Source organism: Narcine bancroftii, chromosome 3 (assembly GCF_036971445.1).
Source record: "Narcine bancroftii isolate sNarBan1 chromosome 3, sNarBan1.hap1, whole genome shotgun sequence".
Classification (NCBI taxonomy): Eukaryota; Metazoa; Chordata; class Chondrichthyes; order Torpediniformes; family Narcinidae; genus Narcine; species Narcine bancroftii.
Genome location: NC_091471.1, coordinates 250,619,906 through 250,646,892, shown reverse-complemented (window position 1 = coordinate 250,646,892; position 26,987 = coordinate 250,619,906). Strand labels below are relative to the sequence as shown.

The following is a 26,987-nucleotide window of genomic DNA, read 5'->3' as shown; positions in this document are numbered from 1 at the left end:
TCTGCATATTTACTAATCCAATTCACTACCCCATCATCTAGATCATTAATGTATATAACGAACAACAATGGGCCCAATACAGATCCTTGAGGCACACCACTGGTCACCGGCCTCCAACCTGACAGACAATTATCCACTACCACTCTCTGGCCTCTCCCTTTCAGTCAATGTTCAATCCATTTGACTATCTCAAAATTTATACCTAAAGACTGCACCTTCCTAACTAACCTTCCATGTGGTACCTTATCGAAGGCCTTACTGAAGTCCATATAGACAACATCCACTGCGCTACCCTCATCCACATTCCTAGTCACCTCTTCAAAAACAATCAGATTGGTCAAACATGACCTTCCTCCCACAAATCCATGTTGAGTGCTCCTGATCAGACCCTGTCTATCCAGATTTTTATAAGTACTATCTCTAAGAATTTTCTCCATTAATTTACCTACCACAGACGTCAAACTTACAGGCCGATAGTTGCCAGGCTTCCTCCTTGAACCCTTTTTAAATAACGGAACCACATGCGCAATGCGCCAATCCTCCGGCACTATCCCCATATCTAATGACATTTGGAAAATTACCGCCAGAGCCTCTGTTATTTCCTCCTTCACTTCTCTCAATGTCCTGGGGAAGATTCCGTCTGGTCCCGGAGACTTATCCACCTTTATATTCTTCAAAAGCCTTAAAACTACACCTTTTGTAATCTCTATATTCCCCATATTTACCCAATTTGCTTTTTATATCTCACATCTCCCAATATCCTTCTCCTTAGTGAATACCGAAGAAAAGAAACTGTTCAATATCTCCCCCATTTCTCTAGGCTCCACACACAGTTTTCCGCTCTGATTCTCTAAGGGACCAATTTTGTCTCTAGCTTACCTCTTACCATTAACATATTTGTAGAACTCTTTTGGATTAGTTTTCACCCTGCTTGCCATAGTTTCCTCATACCTTCTTTTAGCTTTCCTAATTCCTCTCTTAAGATTCCTCTTACATTCAATGTATCTTTCAAACATCTCCTTAACTCCATGCTTCTTATATCTAATGTACGCCTCCCTTTTTCTTCGAACCAAGTTTCCAATATTCCTTGAAAACCACGGCTCTCTCAAACCTTTTGCCCCTCCTTTTAACCTAACAGGAACATAAAGCTTTTGCACTCTCAAAATCTGATCTTTAAAAGACTTCCATCTCTCTACTACATCCTGCCCATAAAACAAATTGTCCCAATGCACACCCTGCAAGTCCTTTCGCATCTCCTCAAATCTAGCTTTTCCCCAATCAAAAACCTCAACCCTTGGCCCTGACTTCTCTCTTTCCATAATGACATTGAAGCTGATGGCATTATGATCACTGGACCCGAAGTGCTCGCCAACACTAACCTCCGTCACTTGATCCATCCCATTTGCCAACAGTAGATCTAACACTGCTCCTTCTCTGGTCAGCACCTCTACATATTGTTGTAAAAAACTATCTTGCACATATTTTGCAAACTCTAACCCATCCAGTCCTTTCACAGAATATGTTTCCCAATCTATATGTGGAAAATTAAAATCTCCCATAATTACAACCCTGTGCTTATCACAAATATCTACTATCTCCCTACAGATTTGCTCCTCTAGGTCTCGGTCCCCTCCGGGTGGTCTATAATACACCCCTACAAGTGTAACCTCTCCTTTCCTACTCCTCAGTTCCACCCAAATAGCCTCCGTGGATGTGCCCTCTAATCTATCCTTCCTAGGCACCGCTGTAATATTTTCCCTGACAAGCAATGCAATGCAACCCCACCTCCTCTTGCCCCTCCGACTCTATCACACCTAAAACAACGAAACCCAGGGATATTCAGTTGCCAATCACATCCCTCCTGCAACCATGTCTCACTAATCGCTACCACATCATACTTCCAAGTATCAATCCACACCTTCAGCTCATCCAATTTTAACATCCATTCAACAACAGTTTCCTTTGCTTGACTCATACTTTGTTCCTTTGTTTCTCATATAGTATAAATCTGTAGCATGTACTGGAACCCCAGGGATAGATGCAAACAGCATTTTGGATTTGTTCTTGCTTTTTCATCCAGCTGTTTTTACATAAATTTAGTAAAAAAAAACACATATGTTGAAGGAACTCAGCCAGTCTCCAGCAATTTTGTGTGCTATTACTACAATCACAGCATCTGCAGACTTCCCTGTTTCACTCTTTCCACAAGCTAGAAATCACTTGATTTCATCTCAGTTTCTGTTTATGCAGATCCAAAATCTGGGAGATATTTGGGTTCACAAAGGAAGAGCAGGTTCTTTCCCTTCTGGAGCCCACTGATGATAAATACACAGTTCAGACCTGATGAATTCATTGATTTGTAAATTGATTTATTTTTGTTTTCTGTCAATTCTACAAAAGTCTGTGGATTTTCCCTCATGTGCAGGCACAAATAAATTCTTTGGGGATATGTCTTTGAGGAATTCTCTCAGCACTGGACTGAGAAATAATTCAGCAGCACTCCTAATTCTTCCTCCTTAATATTGATGACTGCATTGGTGTGGCCTCCTGCACTCATATGGAACTTGTCAATTGCATCAACTTTGCACCGTCCCTCAAGCCATTTCTGATGCTGCCCTCCCTTCTCTGGACCTCTGAGTCTCGGGTGATATTTTGCATAAAGCCACCGACTCCTCCAGCTACATGGATTATCCCGCCTCAGCATCTTCTCTGAGTTTCTCTGTCTTGGCTGCATCTGTTCTCAAGATATGGCTTTCTCTTCCAGGTCAAGTGAAATACCCTCCTTTTTCAGGAAACATGGCTACCCCACAATATTGGTGCAAGGAAAGGTGTTTGAGCCTGCTCCACCTTTCAATACAGTCATGGCAAATCATATAACCATATTCCATGTTTCTGTCCATACCCCTTCTTCACCTATAAGGGCCACATCTAGCTCCTTTTAGAATACTGTATATGTTGATGGTGGTCCTTGTGACTCACTCCACGTCAGCCAGACCGAGAAGAGACCAGGCATCTGTTCTGTAGAACATCTTGGCTCTGTCCACAGTGGCATCTGGAGCTGCTAATTGTGTTACCATTTCAACTCCCCTCCCCACCCTCCCTAGACCTGACTGTCCTCGACCTTCTTCATTGCAAGGGTGAGTCCTGGGTCAAATTAAGCCTGGAAATTTTCAACCAGTTACACTTTAAAAAAAATTTTAGACCAGAAAAGCCTTTGCCCTCAAAAATTAATTTTCTATCAACAGCACTATTGAACAGTTTAAATGTTGACATTACAATAGTTTATTGACATGCTCACATATTACTGTAGGCATTTTTATATCAGTTGCTCTTAATTTAAATGAATACAATAACACTCTTAAAAACTTATTCAAAACAGTGCAAAATAAAAAGCTGGGTGCAAAATAAGAAAGGGATAAAGCCGTCTCCAACATTGAATACAGTTCATGGCCCAAGTGTCCACCTTAGTGATTATGTTGTAATGAATAAATCTGTAGATGACTATTAAAGATAGGCTATTATATTTCAGATTCCTTGTAAATGAAACAAACACATTTCCCCTTGACTTCTGTGAAAAAGTGAAATTCTGTGAAATTTTTGGTACTCCCTTTCCATTTTCAATCTTTTTGGTTCAACCATGTTTAATCAAATGAGGTAAACTTTTTTTAAACTGGGGTAAACTTTTCTAAACTAAGGTAAAAGGTTTTTTTAATTGAGGTAAACGTTTTCTTCATGAATAACATTTTAACGGTTGGTCTAGTAATTGTTCAAATGGCAGCAGCATCTTGTATCGAAACCAGGATGTGCAATGTACATACAGTGTAATTTATTGTTCGAGACTATATTCTAATGGCCATATTCCATTTTATTTTTAAAATTCACCCTGAGCCATTAAAAATGGGCAATGGGCTCCAATTGGCCCAGGGGACGAAGCTTTTTACCTCCTGCTCTACTCATTGGGTGTCCTATACTCTTCCCCAACCAGCTGCATTTGCCCACCATCCCTCCCTTGACTGGTTCCCCTTGTCAGATTGTAGTATATGCAGCCTCTCGGTCTCCTTTAGTTTTTTTTTCCTTCCTGCCTCTTTCTCTGCACCTTCTCCTTCCACCACTGTGCTCCCCGCCCCACCCCCCCATCTTTCCCCTTTATTTCTCTTTCTCCTGAACAGTCCCTATCTATGGCCCAGTAGCTGCAGGCTCCCAGCTTCATCACAGCCACTCTCTGAGCTGGTGCTGGGTGATCCCAATCTCCCTTGTCATCTGGTACCACCTTTCACCTCTAGCCCCTGCCGTTCTCCCATCCATATGCTCAGTGCTCAGTTCTAAATTGGAAATGTTGACTATTCCTCTGCCTCCACAGATGCTGCTTGGCTCCTTGAATTCCTCTTTGTTTTTGGCTCTGGAAATTATTGCTGTGTAAATGTATGTACAGTAAAAACCCTGCTTTCTGCCATTCAAGCAACAGTCAAAAAAAAGTGATAGGAAAAAAATACGGAAGTTTAAAATTGGCACGACTCGCCGTTAGTTCACTAATCACGCAACACGCAATCTCAAGCAACTGGAAAATTCACTTATCTGGCATCGACCAATCCCAGTAGGTTCTGGATACTGGGGTTTCACTGTATTTAAAAAATGCAGAGGCTTTTAGATTTGCAGCTCAAAAATAGGCGTTTAGTCTAACTTTTTCCACACAATCCTTGCTCCTTGAGCCATAAACTTTATTTAGATAATGTCATAAACAAATAAAATATTTTAAAGTACTTCATAAGAATGTTATTAAGAAAACCTTTGAGTCCATATTAGGCCATATCTCACAAAGCTGGAGAGATGCAAAGAGCTTCGGCTTCCAATAGCAAAGTGTTTAATTTCAGAGGTGACGTTGATGTGGGAGAAGGCAGGTGTCAGGGAGGATATTTCAAAATTTGGAGGCCATGAAGGCACAAGATACTGCAGATACTAGAATCTTTCCACTCTCCAGGGACAAGACAACCTTTCCAAGGTGAATCAGTGATGTTCCTGCGATTCTTTCAATCCCATCTGCTGCTTCCAGTGTTCAGTGGCTCTCTGCCACATTGAAGGGGCAAGCGCAGATTGGGGGACAGCCGTGTGGAGCACACATTCTCTCCACAGCTGAGCTTCTTGTTTCCCAACACTTTAGTTTGACATCCCACTCCCACTCCTCATGATCATTTTGTGGCCTGCACTGTTACAGTGAGGCCCCACTCATGCTCTCAACCTCTGCCTGGGCACCTTGCAAGTTTCCGGATTTAGAACACCAGCAATCATCAAGGGTCCACACCACCCAGCACACACTCTATTCTCGCTGCTACCATCAGGAAAGAGGTATAGGTGCCACAAGACTCACACCACCAGGTTCAGGAACAGCTGCTCCCCCTCCACCATCAGACTCCTCAACAACAAACTCAATCAGGGACTCATTTAAGGACTTACTTTTTCACCTTGCTTGACATCTTGCAGGATGAAAAACAAGGCCTGTCAAAGGGCGGACGAACCCTCTCCTAGGGCCAGTGGCCATCTAGCAAACATGTGCTGTGAAGTGTGGAAAGGGCATCTTTGCGTTGAAACGTGGTCTGGCCATTCACTGCAACAGAACTTCCCCCAACTATCTTGGACCTCACCGTGTCAGTGGATCTGGGAGGTGATGTCAAGAGGGTGGGTACAACCTTTACTCACCTCAAATCCATTCACGCACACGCTATTCATTTCTGAGGAGTGGGGTATCATATCAAACCCTACAAACTGATTGAAAGGAACCATCATCATCCTGTGGAATGGATAGCCAGAAGAAGACTTTTTTTACTGTCTGTTTGTTTTTTCCCCTCTGCATTACACAGTCAGTTGTTTACATTTCTTTATATGTGTACGTTGTGTACAGTTTAGTGTTTTCCACTACCAATCAGTGGTAATTCTGCCTTGCCTGCAGGAGAAAGGAATCTCAGGGTTGTATGTGATGTCTGACAATAAATCAGAAATATTGTTTAATTACACTGGACAACTATTTTTTTCATAAAGTTTGCTTCCTGAAAATAAATTGGAGATTATGATAGATAGCTTAAAACGGAACACAAAGATAATTTCAGATTTGCTATATCACATAGGAAGTTGGAGAAACATTAAATGAACTTTTATTGAATTTAGCATGTTTAATCGTATAATGATGCGTTAGTTCAACTGACTAAAAAAATGTTTTGCTGCTGATTTTCATTTGTACTCAACATCTGATGCCTCTCATGTCAGTGTCCAGCAATAGGTGCCAGCATTGATAAATGTTCAATGACATGTTGCACTCCGTGGTTTAGTATGCTTGGTAAACTTAAAATATGACAGAAAATCACAAAAATAGGTTATGTCTAAAATAGTACGTGATAGGAAAATTGAAATTATGATTTTTCATGATCAGCTTAAAATACACCCAGAAGTGTTCAGGAACCAGAATCTTTGTTGACCATTGCTATTGATTGGTTGATCTGCATCAATTACCAATTTTTTTTTTCCCCTGGGAGTAGTGGATACTCTTAGATTTATGGTGATGGGGAAAAGAATTAAGAGGAACCTGAGGGCACCTTTTAGAATGTGTTGGGCATGTGGAATAAGCTGCTAGAGGAAGTGGTAGAAAGTAAATCACAAAATTCTGTAGACACCATGGTTGAATGCTGCAGAAGCTCAGCTGGTCAAACTGTGTCCTTTATGTTGCAAAGGGTTTGAGCCCTTCATCAAAGTATGAGAAAATGCCAGCAAACATCATAACATATAGGGTGCTGGGAGGGGTTGGCAAGGCAGGAGATGAAAGGTGGAGAAAGGAAGGGGAGGGGGGAAGGTAAGGCTGTGTGGATGAAAGAACTGGAAAAATAGGAAAGGGGGAGGGGAAAGAAAAGGCAAGCAGGTTTAATGGAAAGAGGAAAGTCGATGTTCATACCATGTGGCTGGAGGGTGCCCAGACAGAAAATGTTTGTGGGTGGTCCGGGTGGGACATGAGGCCGCGGACAGACATATGAGCGTGAGAGTGTGACCTGTGTTAAAAGCTCAGACCCCAAAACCCAGCAGCAATAGAAATTCACCAAGACAAATGGTTGCTTAAACAAAAGTTGCTTTTAATTATCTTTAAACATGAAAACATGATCAAACTTTAACTTATCACTATTAACTTAACCTAACTTAACCCCCTTCTAATTCTAAGCGCACGTGTATGTAATGTGTGTGTAAGTTCAGAAAATTTATTTGATTCACAGTCTAATTTCACTTCTCACTCTTCCAAGTTCACTGGTTGCAGGCAATTCTTATACTGTGCACAGAATTGAACATTTATGAATTTCACCAGGCTTTGGTTCTTGAAAAGTAAATGGTTACTTGCCAAGAAGGTTCTTGTTGGTTTACAGAGAGAGATTTGTTGCTTATTGGACACCCACAGCTGATTCCTTTAGATCAGCCAATTCAGTGTCTTGCCAAAGAAACTTGCCACATCAGGGTTTTCTAGATGATAACTTCTTTTAGGTCACCACAGAGCTCCTTTTTTCTTCCCCCTTATTTCAAGTGAAACATTAGATAGCCAGTCTTCTCCTCTTGTATATGGACCACAAGGACTTTGCACTAACAACCCGTCTTCAAAATGGGGTTTTTCCACAAGCTTCCCAGCTCGTCCTGTTCCGATCCCAGCTGCTGCTGCTGAACTGTAGAACTGAATTCTCTCTCTCTCTCTCTCCTCTCTCACTCACAGAGAAAACCACATGACCTTCTAAGAACAGCCAGCCAACTCCACTCAGATAGACCGTAGCTCTGGACCTTATCTTCCAAGTTCGTTCATCTGTTGCTTTCCAAAACAATAATCCATTACTCCTCAGCATGTGCAATTAACACCTACTTGTGAAATCCTTATAGGGATTGGTTTTTGCAAAGGCACCCGGACCCTGAACTGTCTGGCTTGAGTAGAGCTCTGGCATTTTAAATGAGATCTCTTTTGGTGTTTGTAAAAAAAACTGCTACAATTTATCTCCTTTAAAACATATCTATATACAATATAAAATATAACATAATCTGTCACACTTTCTCACTACAAAAGAATTTTAACTCAAGTTAAAATTCAGTTCTAACTAAACTGACTACAATCACTAGAGATAACAGTACACAATGTTATGAAAATGTAACCCAATGTTGAGAGTATTTCTGTACACTATCAATTTTAACATCTTGACAATCTGCTATCACATTATTTGTACCTCTGATATGAATAATTTGCAGATTATATTCTTGCAATATTAAACTCCCGTTTAACAATCTTTTGTTTTTATTCTTCATTTTATTCAAAAACACCAGAGGATTGTGGTCAGTAAATATCACAATTGGTTCATGAGAGGTACCGAGATATACATCAAAACTCTGCAGAGCAAATATTATAGACAACAGTTCATTCTCAATAGTAGAATAATTCCTTTGATGACTGAATTGAATTTTTTTGAAAAGTAGGTAACTGGATAGTCAATTATGTTTTTGTAATAAAACTGCACCTGCTTCCACCTCACAGGCATCCACTACTAAAGAAAATGGTTTGTGAAAATCAAAATTTATAACAGGGCAATGGCATAGCATCTCCTTTAAATTTTCTAAAGCTCTCTGACAAACTTTAGTCCACACAAATTTCTCTCCTTTTTTCAAAAGATTGGTTAAAAAAAGAGCAACCTCAGCAAAATTTCCTATAATATCCTACCAGTACTAAAAACCGTCTCACTGCTTTCTTGCCATTGGGAATAGGAAATTCAGAAATTGCATTCACCTCAGCTTGAATAGGTGCAACTTTGCCATGACCAACTACAAGACCCAAGTATGTTACAGTGGCATTTGCAAATTGACCTTTTGCTAGAATAACAGTTAAGTTTGTTTTGGATAGTCTTGTAAACAATTTGTCCAATTCCCTCAGATGTCCTTCCCACGTATCACTTTTTGTGGCCAAGTCATCAATATAAGCATCTGTATGTGTCAACCCTTGGATTACCGAATTAATCATTCTTTGGAATGGTTGAGGGGCATTTTTCATGCCAAAAAGTAACAGATATAAACCAGATGAAGTTACAAAAACCAAAATATTCTTTCCTCTCTCAGATAGAGGCGCACACCAGTAACCTTTCAACAAATCCACCTTAGTAAGAAATTTAGCTTTCCCAATTTTATCAATAGAGTCATCTATTCTCAGAATAGGATAAGCATCTGTTTTAGTTACTGAATTAACCTTCCCGTAATCTGTATAGAACCTAACCATTCCATCTGTTTTCAGATCCAGAACACAAGAAGAACTCCAATCTGAATTTGAAGTTCAAATAGTATAATTTTTCAACATATATTCATCCTCCTGATCCATGATTTCACTCTTCTGAATGTTTATTCTATATGGGTGTTGTTTTATGGGACTTGCCTCTCCCACATCCACATCATGATAAATTACTGACGTCCTTTTTTGACACATCAGAAAACAAATTTGCATGTTTCAAAATTGAAATGGTTGGCCACTGGGAGCTCACTGTCGTTGCAAATGGAGTAGAGGTGCTGAGCGAAGTGGTAGATGTAGGTACAATAAAAGTCTTAGAAATACTTAGACTGTTACATGGATCGGAAAGGTTTATGGGAATATGGGCCAAATGGGACCAGCTTGGAGACACAACATGGGCTAGTTCAGTTGAAGGGTCCATTTCCATGTTGTAAGATCTTTTGACTCTAAGCCCACAGCTCTGTTGTTTATGTGCTTTTCCCTGCAACCATGCTCTCTAACTGCTCCCATTCGCACATTAACCTGATATCCTTATAACTATGCCATCCCAGACATCCTCACTCCCTGCCCATCCCTACAGCTTAACAGCATATTTTGTTCTGACCAAGGTTCTTTGATGTGAAATGTTAATCATGATCTGCCACAGATGTGCCGACTTGCTGAGTATCTCCAGAATTTTGTTTTTAGAAACATAGAAGCAAGGGAAGGCCATTCAGTTCTTCGTGCCTGCTCCACCATTCAATGTAATCATGGCTGATCATATGATTTCAGTCCTCTATAACTCTTCAGCCAATAGGACTACATCCAAATCCATTTTGAATTCATCTAATGAATTAGCCTCCACAAGTAACTGTGGTAGGGAGTTCACAAGGTTGGGGAGGGGGAGTGGTAGGGGCTGAAGTGTGTTTATTTTAATGCAGAGAAGTGCAATGGGTCGGGCAGATGAACCAAGAATCTGAATCGATATGTGGAAGTGTGATGTTGTGGCAGTCATGGAGACAAGGCTTTTGTTTGTACGGCCGCCGACACACTTTTATACACTCTCAAGCCCGAAACGTCGGTTATGTATTTTTACCTTTGTTACATAAAGGACACTGTTTGACCAGCTGAGTTTCTCCAGCATTTTGAGTTTTTACAGATTTTCATAATTTACTATGGAGACATGGCTACTCAGTGTCTCTGGAGCAACAAACAATATACTGTAGGAACTCAGCAGGTTGGACGGCATCCATGGAAGGCAAAAGCATTTTGTCCTGAAATGCTGACTATCTTTTGCTTCCACGGATGCTGCCTGACCTGCTGAGTTCCTCCATGGAATATAGGGTGGTGGTGGTGACTGCTATTCAGTCTGGAAGCCCGTGACCGGTGGTGCTCTCCAGGGGTTGGGACTCAGACGGTTTGAGATGTATATGAAGGAGTTGGCTGAAAAGTAGGTGTAGGGGTTAGTAAGTTTGCAGATGATACAGATGGGTGGAGTTGTGGACATTGTACAGGTACTCCATGACTTATGACCTAGGTGACTTGCAACCATCCGCACATACGCCCAGGGCTGGCCGTGGCCATCTTGATTCCTGTGCAATTGCGCAAAGCAAGACTTTGGTAGGCGCATGTGCGGTATTGGAGTTCGGTGGGCACATGCACGAGAGTTAAGGATGTAATTTCAATATCGTCAGGATGCATGTGCCCACCGAAGGCTTGCGCATGCGCCAATGGAAGCCTCGCATATGTGCACCGGAATTAAGATGGCTGTAGCCTGCCCAGGACCCTGGAACACTGACTAACAAGGCAAGCATGGACCAGAATGTAGAAAGATTCGCTAAGGTTGATCGACAAATTCAGGAAGCTTTAACTTGTTAGTGTCAAAAAAAGATTTAATAAATAAGTTTGTTTTAAGGCTTCGGTACTCCACGCATGCGGGCACAATTCCAACTTGCGTCCATTCCAAGATGCAACCAACTCTTCAGTCCACATTACAGTCGTACATTGGGGACTACCTGTATAAACAAGCAATTAAAAAAAGAGAGAAAGCTAAAGACTTTGAAGTTTATTCCTTAGTTGATTTATTCTCATCTTTTTCAATTTGAAGCATAGTGTTATTTTAGAAAATCCGTTCAGCATCCTATTTTTGCCTTGCATCGATTATGCAAACCCAAACTCTTCACATTTCTTGTGTTCCAAGCATTCTGTACCTTCAGGATTGTGATTTAACTCCAGTTTTGTTTAGGCTATGGCCTATTTAACATACACAGTGACTTTTAGTGTCCTCACAAATCCTTCACTCTGTTATCCTCTCAGGTTTTTTAGCATTGTGTCGAAATAAGATTGGATCTCTTCTGCAGTGAAATTTCCAACTGTCTAATGCGTAGAAAGACAACTGCATTTATTTATTTTTGTTTCTTTGCAGGGTGATCCTGGAATTATGCCAATTTTTGAACAACTTGCATTTGATCACAGCTCAGATTTCTCAGACACTTCGTTCCAGCAGAAGTTGGATGAAGCCAAAGAGCAGATTAAACGGGAGATTAGGAAGGAGCTGAAAATAAAAGAAGGTGCAGAGAATTTGCGGAAGGTGACAACTGATAAAAAGAATCTCTCCAATGTGGAACACATCCTGAAAAACTCCAATCGAAAACTGGAGCAGTTGCACGTGCAGCTGCAGGACCTCAATGCACATATTATGGTGAAGGATCCTGAGGAACTGCAAGGTAATGCTAGAATTATTTATGTGGATAATGTGTTGAAAGTAACTCCTGGGTTGTTCCTGAGGACTGTATTCTTTGGGGGTGAGGAGAGGGAAGTGTAACCTCTCAATGATTCCTGGGGATCCCTAGCCATGCAGTTTTGGTCGCCCCCCATTGCAGATCTCTTGAACAGGTCCCAGAAGATATCCCAATTGTTTATAAATCTGAACCCTTCCCTCCTGCTCTAACCCTCTCACCGTGTGTTCACGAACTCTATCCTCCGACTGGAAGGATGTCGAAGTTTTGGAATGCGTCTAGAAAAGCTTCACCGGGATGCTGTTTGGTTTAGATGGGGCGAGCTATGGTGAGAGGTTGGGCAAACATCAGTTATTTGGTCTGGAGCATTGGAAGCTGAGGGTTCATAAAGTTATAGGGGGGTACAGATAGGGTGGGCAGTCTGAATCTTTTCCCTGGCTAATCATGCGTTTAAGGTGAGAGAGGCTTTTAATTTTTTTACAGAGAGAGAGAGAGAGAGAGAGAGAGAGAGAGAGAGAATTGGGTGCCTGGAACAAGCTGCTGATGACAGTAAAAGAAGCAGGTACATGTACAATAGGAGCATGCATGAGACTTCTAGATAGAAGTGGGAATATACAGGGAATAGTGGTGTATGTATCACCTGCAGGCATCCTGTTTGGTACAGACATGTGAGCCTGAGGGCCAGTTCCTGTGCTGTATGTCCCATGCTGGATCTCAGGGGTCCCCAAACCTTTTAGACCACACAGGTCAAACTCTGGCCCGCGGGCCAAATTTGGCCCGCGACATCATTATATTTGGCCCGCGAGATCAGATTAAATATATATTAGAGTTGGCCCGCTGGCCGCCGCGCACTGAAGGTGAAAATGAAGACGCCAGAGGTGTGGAGGGATCTCAAGAGTCCCGAATCCCGGGGATCGGAGTGCCGCACTCAGCCCGCCCGGCTCCCGGGCATACAGGCGCGGCTGGAGTTGGGGACCATCCTCGCTGGGTCTGCGCTTCAGCGGCGACGCCGGACCGAACGTCCCGTTGCGATGCCTTCCCCCTCGCTCCGTGCGCGGCGGACCCTGCCTCCCGCTCCTTTTGTTGGAGGCGAGCCCGGCGCCGTGAGATCGCAGTCTAATCCCTCTCCAACCATGGGAGGGGGGGTGGGAGCAACGTGCTCTTCTCAGCCAATTCCTCCACCGCCCCGGACGCCGGCGTTTCGACGGGGGGTTCGGGTGCCTTTGTCAGGCGACCGACCTGTTGGTCCAAGACAAGGGGAGAGCATACAAACTCCACACAGACAGCACCTGAACTCGGGTGAACGTGGAGCTGTGACCCCACATTCCACATCAGGACTGTGTGTAAGATTGGGAGCAGTGAGATGGAAGCTTATTTTGTTCCTGTGATTTAAGCCTTTCTTTGGGTGGGGGTGGGGGGTCCTTCTCTGACCACTTGCCTAACAATTAACCTAATCAGATGTGGAGTTACCACAATACAACAGTTCTCAACCTTTTTCTTTCCACTCGCGTCCCTGTGCCATTGGTGCTCTGTGATTAGTAAGGGATTGCTTAAGGTGGTCTGTGGGTGGGAAGAAAAAGTTTGAAGACCACTGCTTTAATCATCCTTCATTGACTCGTCATGTGCACAGTTTCAGACGCTAAAGGAAATGGGCCAATGACAATGACATAGTTTATCCAAAACTATTATTAAACATTTATTTTAATAAGAAAAAGTTTAACATTACATATGTTGAAAGAAGAGAAAACATGCAGATGTTGTTGAAAATTTTCAATAAATATTTAGTTCGGCCCTCGACTTAGTCCAAGTTTTTAATTTTGGCCCTCCGTGAATTTGAGTTTGACACCCCTGTTTTAGACCATCGACCCCCAGGTATGGAATCCCGGAGGAGGCAGGGGAAGAGGGTGGTGGTGGCAGTAGTATCAGACTGGGGAGTGATGGCAGCATCAAATTGGGGGGTTGGGAAGTGGCAGCATCAAATGAGGGGGGTGTGGGTGGGCTGGCGGCACTGGACAGGTGGAGGGGGGAGTGGTGGTGGTGTTGGACACATACCTCCTCCTCCGTTCCATCAGTCATTCACTCTCTACTTATTAAGATGCCAAAGCCAAATACAACATGATGGCAACCAAGGCCAGCTCTCACGAGAGGTTGGCCACCCCGTGATAGGCGCTATTTACTGTAGACATGCTCCTTCTTTCGACCATAAAAGTTCAATTGACGTCCCTCCCCAGCCGTTTATCGAACCCCCCCCCCCCCCTTTCAACCTCTCTGGCGTTTATTAACCCCTTGGATTGTCTCATCAACCCCCAGGGGTTGATATCGACCACTTTGGAGACCCCCGCTCTAAAAGGAGCAGGTAAGATCAGAAGGGAAGGTGAGAAAAGGAGAGTGATAGTGATCAGGGACTCAATGGTCAGAGGGACTGATTTAAGGTGACAATGGAATCGTTCAACCATCTTGTTAGACTGCGGGTGATAGGCGCTTGTATGATGAAACCTAGACCCAAGCAGCCAAGATAAGGCCATCCATAATGAAGATGTAAATTTATGTCCTCTGTCAGAAGGATGTGCGCCGGTAGGCCGAAGCAAGCCACCCAAGAATTAAGGAATGCTCGTGCACAAGTGTCCATAGAAGTATCCGCCATGGGGACTGTCTCAGGCCATCTCGTAAACCAATTGATCACCATGAAGACATAGCGGCATCCTCATGAAACTGGAGTCGGTCCCACAGTGTCCACATGGACATGGTCAAAGCGGCAAGTTACCAGTGGGAAGGGTTGTAGCGGTACTTTCGTATGCTGATGGATTCTGACTTTTTGACAAGCTACACAAGATCTGGCCATTTGCGCAACATCTTTCTTCAGACCGCACCAAACAAAGCTGTCTGAATCAGATGAACAGTGGATCTGATGGATGGATGAGAAAGACCATGGGCAGAATCAAAAAGGCGACGTCTCCATGAAGCTGAAACCACTGACCGTGGATGTCCTGTTGATACGTCGCAAAAGAGCAGCTGCCATCGGCATCGATTTGCACATCCTTCCATTGTAGGTTGGTTATCGAGGTTATACAACTCCACATCACCGTCTTGTGCTTGGGGAGCAGCGAGAACCGCATAGTCAATTACGTGGTCCATAGCTTGCTGAAAGATTGGAGCTATATTTTTTAACCCAAAAGGCATACATAAAAATTCGAACAATCCGAAAGAGGTAGTTATTACTGTTTTTGGGATGTCATCCGGTTCCACTGGAACCTGGTGATATCTCCGCACCAAGTCCACTTTTCAAAAGATTTTTGCCCCGTGCAAATTCGCTGAAAAATATTGAATAGGGTAGCGATCTGGTATAGTGGCAACGTCAAGCCATCTATAATCTCCACAAGGTCTCCACTCTCTGCTGCATTTCTGGACTAAATGTAATGGAGATGCCCATGGGCTGTCGGACCTGCAAATTGTCCCCAGCTCTTCCATTTTGTTTAGCTAATTGCAGTTTCTCTACCTTAGCATGAATGGGAGGATCCTTAGAAGAAATATGGTGAGTTACTCCATATTTCACAGTGGGGGTCGAAAACTACGGAGTTGTAAACTAAGAGTTGTAACTCTTCTACAAGTTTGAAGAACTTATCAATAGTCTAACGCAGGGCTTGAAGGCATAGCACAGGAACATGCGATTCTCCCAGGCGAATAGTTTGGAGGCCCCTTTAAATCCAACATGAACGAATGAGCTCGAAAGAAATCAGCCCCGAGTAGCGATCATGACATTGCTGCTATAATAAAAAGGCCACGTGTAAATATTCCCCTCGAACTGAACATTGATTTATTTTGGTATGTTGGAACTATTGACTGCTGTGAGTTGGAGGTTAGAGGTAGGCTAACGTGTATTGAAACCAGTTGGTGGAAAAACATTAACCTCCAATACTGTGTCCACTAAAAATTTACGTTGGAATAACTGATGCCAAACATATAGAAGGCTCATAGATTTTCGGCCCACTGTCGCAGCCATTAATGACAGTCAGCCAGGGTGTTGCCAGAGAACACACAGGGTGACGGGCGCCTACATGCATTGACTCCCCTATGCTGGTTGTGAAGACACCAGGAGGAAGTGTTGACAGGCTATCTGCCCGACATGAGAAGTTGCCTCGTTATAGGAGCTGGTGTGTCAATAACAGAGGTGCTGTGATTCTGTGACATTGTCCGAAGACCTTTTGGTATGTCTTTTTTTTGCCAGCCACAGAACGTTTGCCTCTGCAGCTACTACCCTAAGTTCTTAGAAAGAACTCTGTGATAATAAGAGTCGAATGTCTTCTGGCATCCTCTCCAGGAAGAGCTGTTCGAATAACATATTTGGCTGTTGACTGGATGCCAGGCACAGCATGTCGTCCATTAGTTCGGATGGGGCGTAGTTATCCAACTCCTCCATGTGTAACAGTCTGGTGGCCCTTTCTCTGTGGGACATGCCATAAATTTGCAGAAGGAGTGCTTTTAGAGTGTCATATTTGCACTCTCCAGGCTCCAGTGCAGGACGTCACTGACTCACTTGCCAGTGGCTTGGTCCAAGGCACTGATAAGGTGTTAATAGTGAGTTGCGTCCACTTTGACCTTCCAGAGGTGAAATTGTGCCTCAGCTATAGTTCAGGTTCCGCCGTCCAGAAGGGTGGTAGTTTAACAGCACCGACTGTAGTATCCATATGGTCCAAAAGCTCATTTTGGACCCATTGGGGTCACCATTTGTTGCCACTGAAAACGCAGTGGTGGCTGATGAATGCAAAATAACAACACACACGGTTGCAGGTAAATCAGAACTCATTTACACAAGTCATGTGGGTATTCTTTTAAAACGCTGAACCATGCGTGGTACGTCATGATGTTACGACATCCTGTGCCAGTTCACTAGACTTTTGGGAGTTGTAATCTATCTATAGTGCCTCTACACTCTGGTAACAGTAGGGGCCAAAAGTGTGTTATGGAGAAGAGGCTCTTTAAAGATGGCACCACAGGCACACAGAGTAGTGATTTGGGATACTTGAATATGCTGAATTGGTGAGACCATGTTTGGGATAGTGTGTGCAGTTTTGGTCACCTCCAGGAAGGATATTATAAAGTTGGAAATGATGCAGGAGTACTTTTCGAGGTTCTTGCCAAGATTAAGAAGTTGAGTTACCGGGAGAGACGGGAAAAACTGGGCCTGTTTTTCTGAGAGTGTGGGAGTTTGAGACTGAAGTTCTGTAAGTTGAATAGTCAAGTTTTTCTGGAGTAGGAGAATGTAAGATGAAAGGGCATAATTATGAGGGAGTGGGATTTAAAAGGAACGTGAGGTGACAGTTCTTCATTCAAAGGTTAGTGGGTTAATGGAGTAAGGCAAGGTTGTGAAGGCAGCAATGTTGGTTTCATTTAGGAACACGGACAACACCATGGATGAAAGAGGATTGGAGGGGTGAGAAACTACAGCAGGAGGGCAGATTGTTTGGCAGATAAGCCTGGTTCCACGGTGTAAGTCTCAGGAGCATTGAACTGGCCCCAAGAACGTGGATTTTCCTCACTGGGAACACATGGAAGCTCAGCACTCCCCAACTGCTCCCCTCCTCCTGTTCCCATCGTGGCCTAGTCCACTCAACCCAGATTGGCATCATAGGCTCCTCCAAATCTACATAGCTGGAGTGGAAGGATGTCATCTTTACCCTGAGGCAGTGCTGAGAAGAATATTGACTATGAAGAATTCAGCTACAGTAAAACCCTCAGTAACCGGCATCTCTCGGTATTGATAGATGCCGAATAAGTAAATTTTCCAGTTGCTTGAGACTGTGTGTTGTCTGGATTGGTGAACCAACTGCTGGGGGCGCCAATTTTAAACTTTCATATTTTTTTTAACCTATTTATTTTCCACAAATTTTTTTTTGCCATTTACTTGAGGCTGCCGGTTGCTTGAATTCCGGGTAACGTGGATTTTACTGTATATTAAAAACTACTAAAGCTGAGGAGAGGACATGCATGGTTCTATTTCCACACTAAAAATTTCATTGTGGCTTGGAATCTTTTTTTATTTATAACACAGTAGAAGCCTGATTCTGGTCATTGAGACCCATGCCACCCAATTATACCCAAATAACCCTGTACGTTTTGGAGAGTGGGAGGAAACCAGAGCACTGCTATTTAAATAATTGCTGCTTCAGATCAAAGACAGCATCAGATTCAAAAATAAATATGAGAAAGAATATTTTGAAAGGCGTGGGGCTTAGAGAGAAAAGGGACTGTGGGATAGCTCGACAAGGAGCTGGCATGGACTTAGTGGGCCAATGGTCTCCATGCTGTAACAATGCTCTCATTCATATAAATACCTTTCTCATGACTCACTGTGCCCTGCCAGTTCCAGAGACTGACCCGCTAAGCACCCTGGTGCTACAGTTCCAAGCACTTTACAGCTGTTTCAGAGCTGGCATTGCAGCTGAATTCTCGGGATTAAACAAGATTGACTGCCCTTGTCATAAAGATAGTGTTTGAGGAGCCGCTGCAACTGATGTTAGTGGGCCTCGGCCATGGGAAGATGGTTGTGGCTGTTGGAGATTGATCATCTCAGCCCTGGGATATTGCTGCAGGAAATTCTCGCAGCAGGTCCATTCATCTTCATTACCATCCTTCCTTCCTTCACAGAGTCCGAAGTGGGGCGTTTGTTCATGATTCCTCAATGTTCAATTCCATTTTCAACTTCTCGACTGAAACAGTCCACACCCACCTGCATAAGAACTAGATAGCAAGCAGGCATGATCAATAAGTGACTCTCTCCAAAGGATATTCCATGGCATCACCCTTGTAGACCTCTCATCCGAACCCTGTGGGTGACCATTGACCTTTGATACCAGGAATGAAAGGGTTAGCATATGAGGAACGTTAGTTACCTCTTGAAGTGTACGGAGTACAGAAGGATGAGGAGGGGGGAGCATAGAGGAATCTTGAATGTTTAAAGGCCTGGACTCCCCATAGTGGGGGAGTCTAGGGCAAGAGGGCACATCTTCAGGATAAAGGGGTGTCAATTTATAAAAGAGATGCGAAAAGACTTCTTTAGTCAGAGGGTCGTGAGTCTGCGGATCTTGTTGTCACAGGCGGCTGTGGAAGTGAGGTCATTGGGTGTATTTAAGGCAGAGACTGACAGGTATTTGATGAGTCAGGGCATCAAGATCTACAGGGAGAAAGCTGGGGAGTGGGGCTGAGTGGGAGGATAGATCAGCTCATGATTAGAATGGCGGAGCAGATTTAATGGGCCTACCTCTGTTCCTATTATCTTCTGAACTCACTGAAACTAGCCATGTAAACACTGTTGCTACTCGACCAAGTCAGAAGCTGGAGATCCTTACATCTCAGTGCCTTTCCACACCAGCAAATCAAGATCATGATGAACTCTGTCTGAAGCTGTGAAGAAAGTTGTTGTGATTCAGGATAATGTAGGTTGCTTGTTTGGCACCTCATCCGTCAATCCAAACATCCTTTCCTTCTACAACATGGTGCATTGGCTGCTGTGCAGACTGTCTACGTCCACTGCAGTTACTGGTTACTGTTATACCGTCTCAAACTCATGACTTAACCAGTAGAAGTCAATTTTATTATCGTCTGATTGCACAAGTACATCCGCCAAAACAGCATTTTCTGAACCTCCGTTCAAAACAAGCAGACACACAACCAGTCTTAACACATATACAGACAAGCAATGCACATGCAGGACAAATATTCATATAAATAAATCAATATATATTGTTTTGTAAATATGAGAGTCTCTGATGGTTAGTGTGAGCAGTTCTTTTGTCGTTCACCATTCTCACTGCCCAAGGAAAGAAGTTGTTCCTCAGACTGGTGATACTGGTTCTGATATTCCTACATCTCTTTCCTGATGGCTACTCTCGGCTGCTCTTATGATCCTCTGATCCATTTCTTTGCAGTACAATACCACACTGTATTGCAGCCAGCCAGGACACTCTCAATAGAACTCCTGTTGAAGGTTGACATAATGGTGGCCTGTAACTTTGCCTGTTTCAGTCTTCTCAGGAAGTGCTGTCGTTGTTGCACCTTCCTGACAAGTGAGGAGATGTTGTGTATCCATGGTAGATCACTAGTTAAGTAAACTCCAAGGAATCTGGTGCTCTCCACTCTCTCCTCTACAGTTATTGATGTTCCTGGTCCTCCTGAAGTCCACAATCATCTCCTTTGAGTTTTCTGCGTTGAGATGGGTTGACATTCTCGCACCATGCCATGAGATTTTCCGCCTCTTCTCTCTAGTGCAACTCATTGTTGCTGATGTCCGGCTACCTGCAAAGTTGAGGATTCTGTTGGAGCTCAATCTGGCAATGCAGTCGTGAGTCAGTAATCTGAACAGCAAATTTCCCTCCGAATTTCACAGCATCCCAGTCCTTTATTATTACTGGGTCTAAATCCTGGAAGTACCTCCCTAATTCCACCATGAGAGTACCTTCAGAAGCAGGTCTGCAGCTGGATCAGAGAATGGCTTACCACCACGGGGAATTAGGAATGGACAATAAATGTTGGCCTTTCCACTGATGTCCAGATCCAGAAAGTGATGAGGGAAAAAAAATGAATTATTGCATCCTCTTCTTCCTTGCTATTCAGCCAGCCTATCAAATGTAATTGTAAAGATTACCCAACATACCCTTATTAAAGTCCTTGTCTCGACTTCCAAGGGAACATTCCTATCCATCAATCTTGAGACTGAAAAATTACCAGCAACCATTGTTCTGCTTTTTTGCCCTGAAGCCAATTTCCTGTCTTTGCTGATGCTGTTCTTCCAAATTCATGGGCTTTGTTTTTACAAACCATTCTGTACAAACTCTTTAGTGGAGTTCATCAAGTTCCTCAGAGTTCACTTAACTAATGAACTATTCTGGGCACATTTTCTATCTTGTCAGGAAGGTGCAACAGCGAATACACTTCCTGAGAAGATTGAAGCTTCTACAGGAGCTCTATCGAGAGCGTTCTGGCTGGCTACATCACAGTGTTATATGGTTGTTGCAGAGAAATGGATCAGAGGTCAATCCACAGGACTATAAGAATGACAGAGATCTCTAGAGCCTCTTCCCCACCCTCCATCCCCCCCTCCCCCCCCCCCACCATGGTGACGTGATCTACCAGGATCGTTGTCTGAAGAGGGCGTGCAAAATCAATGAGGACCCCTTCCACCCTGCACACGGCAACTTTCAGCTGCTCCCGTTGGGAAAGAGATCTAGGAGGATCAGAGGCACCGCCACCAGGCTGAGGATCAGCTTCTTCCCATGGGTAGTGAGAACGCTGAGCGACCGAAGGAACGGCTCACACTGACCATCCGAGGCTCTCATAATCATGAAACTGTAGCGGCGGCTACACTGCTCCTGCAATAACACACGCAACCAGTTGGGTTGAGCTCAGTGAGCAGACTAGTTTATTGCAGGCTGCTGGGCTGCACTTATACTCCCAGCCCGGACCTGGCTGAGAACCGCGCTGGAGGGCGCTGACATCATCTGGGTGTCATGTGGTCCCCAGGTGCGGGTTTCTGAGCCCTGAACTGGAAGGAAGGGAAACCCCCGGCCATTTTGGCCGGCTGCCCCGACGTGTGGCTTACAAGCGGGGCCGGTTTGCCTGCCTTGTGGTGAGCCGCTACAAAACAATATTGTGCGTATGAATATTTGTCCTGCATGTGGACTGCTTGTCTGTATTTGTGTTATAAAGTTACCTTGATGAAGGGCTTGTTTGACCTGCGAGCTTCAGTGCAGTGTCTGCAGACATTTATGTTTTATTGCATGTGTATTACATCTGATTGTGGGCCAGCATGTTTTGCACCAAAGACTGGAGAATGCTGTTTCACCAGGTTATCCTTAAACAATCAGATGACAATAAACGTGGCTTGACAATCTTTTCTATTACTGTATTTCTTGATAATGCAGAAAGAGACCATTCAGCCCATCGAGACTGCTGGCCTTCAGAATGCACTGCGCTTTCCCCTTCCTCCACTGGCCTCTATGACACAGCCATACATGCACTCCCCCACTGATACTTCTGTCATTCGTCCACATTAGGGTACAGTAATTTGCTGGGATGTGGGAGGAAACCAGAGCCCTCCCCCCCCCCCCCCCATCTCCCCAGGGAAGCATATGCAGTTGCAGGTAGAATGCACAAACTCCACACAGAGAGCACTTGAGGTCAGGAATGAACCTGGGTCACAGCTGGATTACCTGTCATGCCATATTGTGCTGTCAACTAATTTTGGCAACCTCCTTCTGAAAAATACTTGATAAACATCTAAATCATTCCCTTCATTAAACTTTTCATTACCTGGCTTAAAACAAAATCACAGGTTAGTCAAATGTGGTTTACCCAATGGTAAGTTACGCAAACTCAATCAGGGACTTCAGGACCCTTACTTTTGTACTTTAGTTTTTCTTTCTCTCTGCTTTGCGTAGTCAGTTTGTTTACATTTCTTTATTGGTTTACATGTGCATATTGTGTACAGATTTTTTTTCCACTACCAATAAGTGGTAATTCTGCCTTGCCTGCAGATAAAGAATCTTGAGATTGTATGTGATGTCATGTATGTACTCTGACCATATATAGGAAATGTGAATCTGATTTACTTTGATTATTATAGTACCTGTGTCAAAGCTTCTAAATATTCTGAATGTATCCACCCCCTGTGGCAGCAGACTCCAGACATTCTCCTTTGATCACATCTAATCCTCCTCCTTAAATCCATGCACTCTTCTTCTCAAACCCCCCCACCTGCCCACCAGAGGAAAAGGATTATTATGATCTGCACTAACTAATCTATTCATAATGTCTCCTTTACTCCAGGAAAAACTCATCCAATCACTTCTCATGACTAAAGCCCCCACACCCCCAATCCAAGCAACGTCTTGGCTGTTCTCTGAGGGAAGGTGATTGTGGAGCTAAGAATGAAGAGCAGGGAATTGGGCATGAATAATTTGTTCCAAAAGACAGACTATTCTTTGTGGGATTGATGGGCTGAATGGTCTTCTATGCAGCAGCAAAGAGCTGGGATTGTTCCTGAATGGGAACAGAGAATGTGAAGGAGATTATGATTATTATAATCATGCAAAGGTTCAAAAGTGTAAGTTGAACTGTTGTTTACTGGCAGGACAGTGACGGTTAAGAAGCATAAATGAAACATTTTGCAGGGAGATGCAGACTTTTCGACACTAGGTTATATGTTGCTTTAAAAATGGTGAAAGCTGACGTGCAGATGTGATTTCCCTATTGTTTAATCTCTGATAGTTTTGCTCTGCTTCTGATTCTTTGTAATGTTGGAAAAATTGATGAGATGATCAAGTTTACATTATTAAGTCTGTAAAGTCGTAACATTTGGAAGTGGGTTGGCTTGACAGACCCATCGAGGTGTGGCACAGCAACATCCAGGCGGCAAGGAGTACTCAACATTGGTTCCACACTCAGGAAATCCCATGGAATTGTGAAACATGAGCAAAGAATCCTCATAACCAACATCTACCATCCTCCCTCAGCTGGTGAATCAGTGCTCCTCTATGTTGTACAACATGGACGAAGCATCAAAACTTTCAAGGGCACAGAAGGTTCCTGGGTGGGGACTTCATTGTCCTTCACTGTGAGAGGGTTGGTGGCGCCAGCAGAGATTGAGGTGGCCGATTCCTGAAGGACAGGGTATGAAGTGACCTTTTCGAGGTCCATCTTCACACTGAGGCCATCTTCCATTGTGTGGTATGGCACTACAAAGGTGCCAAAGGGGAACAGCTCACCTGGCCTCCATGAGGTGCCGTGGCCCATCAGACCAGTGGGCATGTCCACCATCATCTCATGCCATGACATTGTGCCCTCTGTGCCAGGACTATTAAGCAAGGGGATCAGCTGCTTTAGAAGGACATGTCAGGATCAGCATCAAACACTCCTAAAAATGAGGTGCCACTATCTCCAATCCACAATTATATTTGTCCTAAATAACATGCAATAAACGGAGTTAAGGATCTGACAACCTGTGATGCACTTGAACTACCACAGTAAGACGAGGCTCCAGGAACATCTCCATCGTCAAAGGCAGGGCTCAGAATGAAAAGGCTGGAGCAAAGGCTGAAAAAGACACAGCCAGAGGGGCTACGTGGATGATTCATCTTGGCTTCCCCTTGGGTCTTACCGTCTCTTGTCTCCAGCCAATTGTGACATTGAGAAATGGCCAAGATTTAGATCTGGGATCGGAAGTGGGTGTCCATGATTAGCTGTGCCTGTGGCCAGATATGCTGCGGTATTGTTTTAACATTAGCATCAAGACAACAATGTGTGTCCTGTTCACAAAAAGCTCACTGTCACCATTGGTCAACAGCAAAGTGATGGAAGCTGTTACCAACTGCTTCTGAGTAGGATTTACTCCCCAATAGTCTATTCATTGTTGTCCAGTTGGGCTGTGCTGAGACCACTCAAGACAAGATCTCATTGCAACCTAAAGCGTTGAATTCTAGAGTGAATGAGTCATGCATGAAGGCACTCTGGTAAATCTGGAGTTAGTGGACATCAAGGGGAAATTGAGGGTTGGAATTGTACCATGTACAAAGGATGCGTTTGTAATTGTCTGAAGCGAATCATCCAGACCAATGACATCATTGCTCTCCATGTGAATGCTCCTCCATCTCTGCTGCTTCGTTAATGTCCTTGCTTCCATCATAAGGTCAGATACTGATGATTCACAATGTTCAACTCCATTTGCAACTCGACGAATGAAGCAACCTTAAATGCAACCATTGCCAGGCAATGACTCGTTCCATTAAGAGAATGTCTAACCACCTCCCTTGCCGTTTAATGGGATTCCCACTGTCAAATCCTCTTCCATCAATACCAGGACCAGAAACTGGACTGGACCAGCCATGACAACAGGAACAGATCAAAAGCTGAGTATGCTGTGGTGAGAGACTCCCTTCTAGACTTCCAAAGGTCTTTCTCCTCCCAATCTATGAGGCACATGACAGAATACTCTCGCCTGGGTGACTACAGCTCCATTAACTCTTTAAATAACTTGACACCATCAAGGCACTTGATTGGCAAATATCACCCAAAATGGTCATTCTCTCTACAAACAGTTCTGGTGCATTGGAACATACCACGTGTTTGGAAATGCCAAGTCCTTCATTTTTTTTGCTGGGTCGAAAACTTGGAATTCTCAGCCCAAACAGCACTGTGGGAGTGCCATCACCAAGTTCGTTCATTGTCATGTACTCATGCCAGCAGGACGACAACAGGTCTGTTGCGTTGTTGGGAAAGTTTACCGAGTTTTATTGTCGTATTTAATGCTTAACGGTGTGCATGGCAACACCAACAACAACCTTGCACTCAATGTCACCAAAACTAAGGAGCTGATTGTTGACTTCAGGAAGGGAAAAAACCAGAGGTGTACGATCCAGTGATCATTGCGGAATCAGTGAAGTGGAGAAGGTGATTTAAGTTCTTGGGAGTTACTATCTCAGAGGATCTTTCCTGGACCCAACACACAAATGGCCGTGTGAAGAAAGCAGGTCAGTGCCTCTACTTCCTCAGGAGTTTGCGGATGTTTGGTATGACATTGGAAACGCTGGAGAAATTTTTACAGATGGTTGGTAGCTGACCGGTTTCATCACGGCCTGGTATGGGAGCACCAATAACCCTGAGCGGAAAGCCTTGCAAAAGTTGGTGGACACAGGCAAGGATATCACAGCCAAAAACCCTCCTCACTATCGAGAATATCTACAGGAAACAATGCCATCAGAGAGCAGCAGCAATCACCCAGCACACACTCTGTTCTCGCTGCTACCATAGGAGGTATCAGTGCCACAAGACTCCTCCAGTTCAGGAACACCTGCAACTCCTCCACCATCAGACTCCTCAACAACAAACTCAATCAGCAACTCATGTAAGGACTTTTATTTTTGCACTGTATTGTTTTTTTCTCTCTCTGTATTGCACAGTCAGTTTGTTTACATTTCTTTATTTGTTTACGTGTATGTTGAGTCAGTTTTATTTTGTACTGGCAATAAGTAGTAATTCTGCCTGGCCTGCAGGTAAAAGAATCTCAGGGTTGTATGTGATGGCATGTATGTACTCTGACAATAAATCTGAGATGAGTTTCATTGACTTAGTCTCAATATTGTTCACCATTTACAAATTAAAATCTGATTTTTTTTTGTTTCCTCTCTGCAGATGGACCTCAGTCTCCTGGTGCTTTGAGCCGGGAAGCTCGATCGACCGCGAACAAGAACCGGATTGTGGCTCTTGAAAAGCAGCTTGATATAGAGATGAAGGTGAAACAGGGAGCTGAGAATATGATCCAGATGTACTCCAGTGGACCTATAAAAGTAAGAATGAGCTTCTTGAAATTGATCTTTATTCAGGAAAAAAAAGCAACGAATGCAAAGATCACTCTTAATTTCTGATGCAAAAAAAGTTGGTTCAGATGTTTGCAACAACAAAAGTAGACATTGAATATAATTCTTCCGCTGTCAAAATTGAGAAAATTGATGCAGGAATAACCCTGTGTCACTCAATGATCAGTGTAAGACATGGATACTACTGAGCTGAGGACAGTGAAGAAGAAATGGTTAATTTGATATGTGAATGGACCAAGAAGCATATTACATATATTTAAATTATGAACATATGTTCTACTATTAGACTTGATGTGATCTTGGAAACAATGAGTGCCAAATAATTACACAGGACAACAAATATTTTCAAAAAGTTTGCTTCCTGAAAATAAATTGGGGATTATGATAGGCAACTTCAAGGTGAAACAAAGATAATTTTAGATTTGCTGTATCACGTAGGAAGTTGGAGAAACATTAAATTAATTTTTATTGAATTTAGCATGTTTAATTGCATAATGATGCTGGCACATTGAGTTCGTTCAACTGACCGAAAATATTTTGCCACTGATTTTCATTTATACTCGGCATCTGATGGCTCTTGTGTCAGTGTCTAACAATAGTGGGCCAGCATTGATGGATTCGAGATGC

The 26,987-nt window shown here is 43.4% G+C and overlaps 1 protein-coding gene across 1 annotated transcript in view; it reads left to right on the top strand.

The window, feature by feature from the left end:
* pkn1a (protein kinase N1a) overlaps positions 1 to 26,987 on the top strand; it is a 170,975-nt gene that overhangs the window by 41,330 nt on the left and 102,658 nt on the right. Inside the window, exons 2-3 of the mRNA XM_069927546.1 lie at positions 11,682 to 11,982; positions 26,176 to 26,330. Of these exons, the coding sequence (XP_069783647.1) occupies positions 11,682 to 11,982; positions 26,176 to 26,330 (456 nt within the window). The remainder of the gene's footprint in view (positions 1 to 11,681; positions 11,983 to 26,175; positions 26,331 to 26,987) is intronic.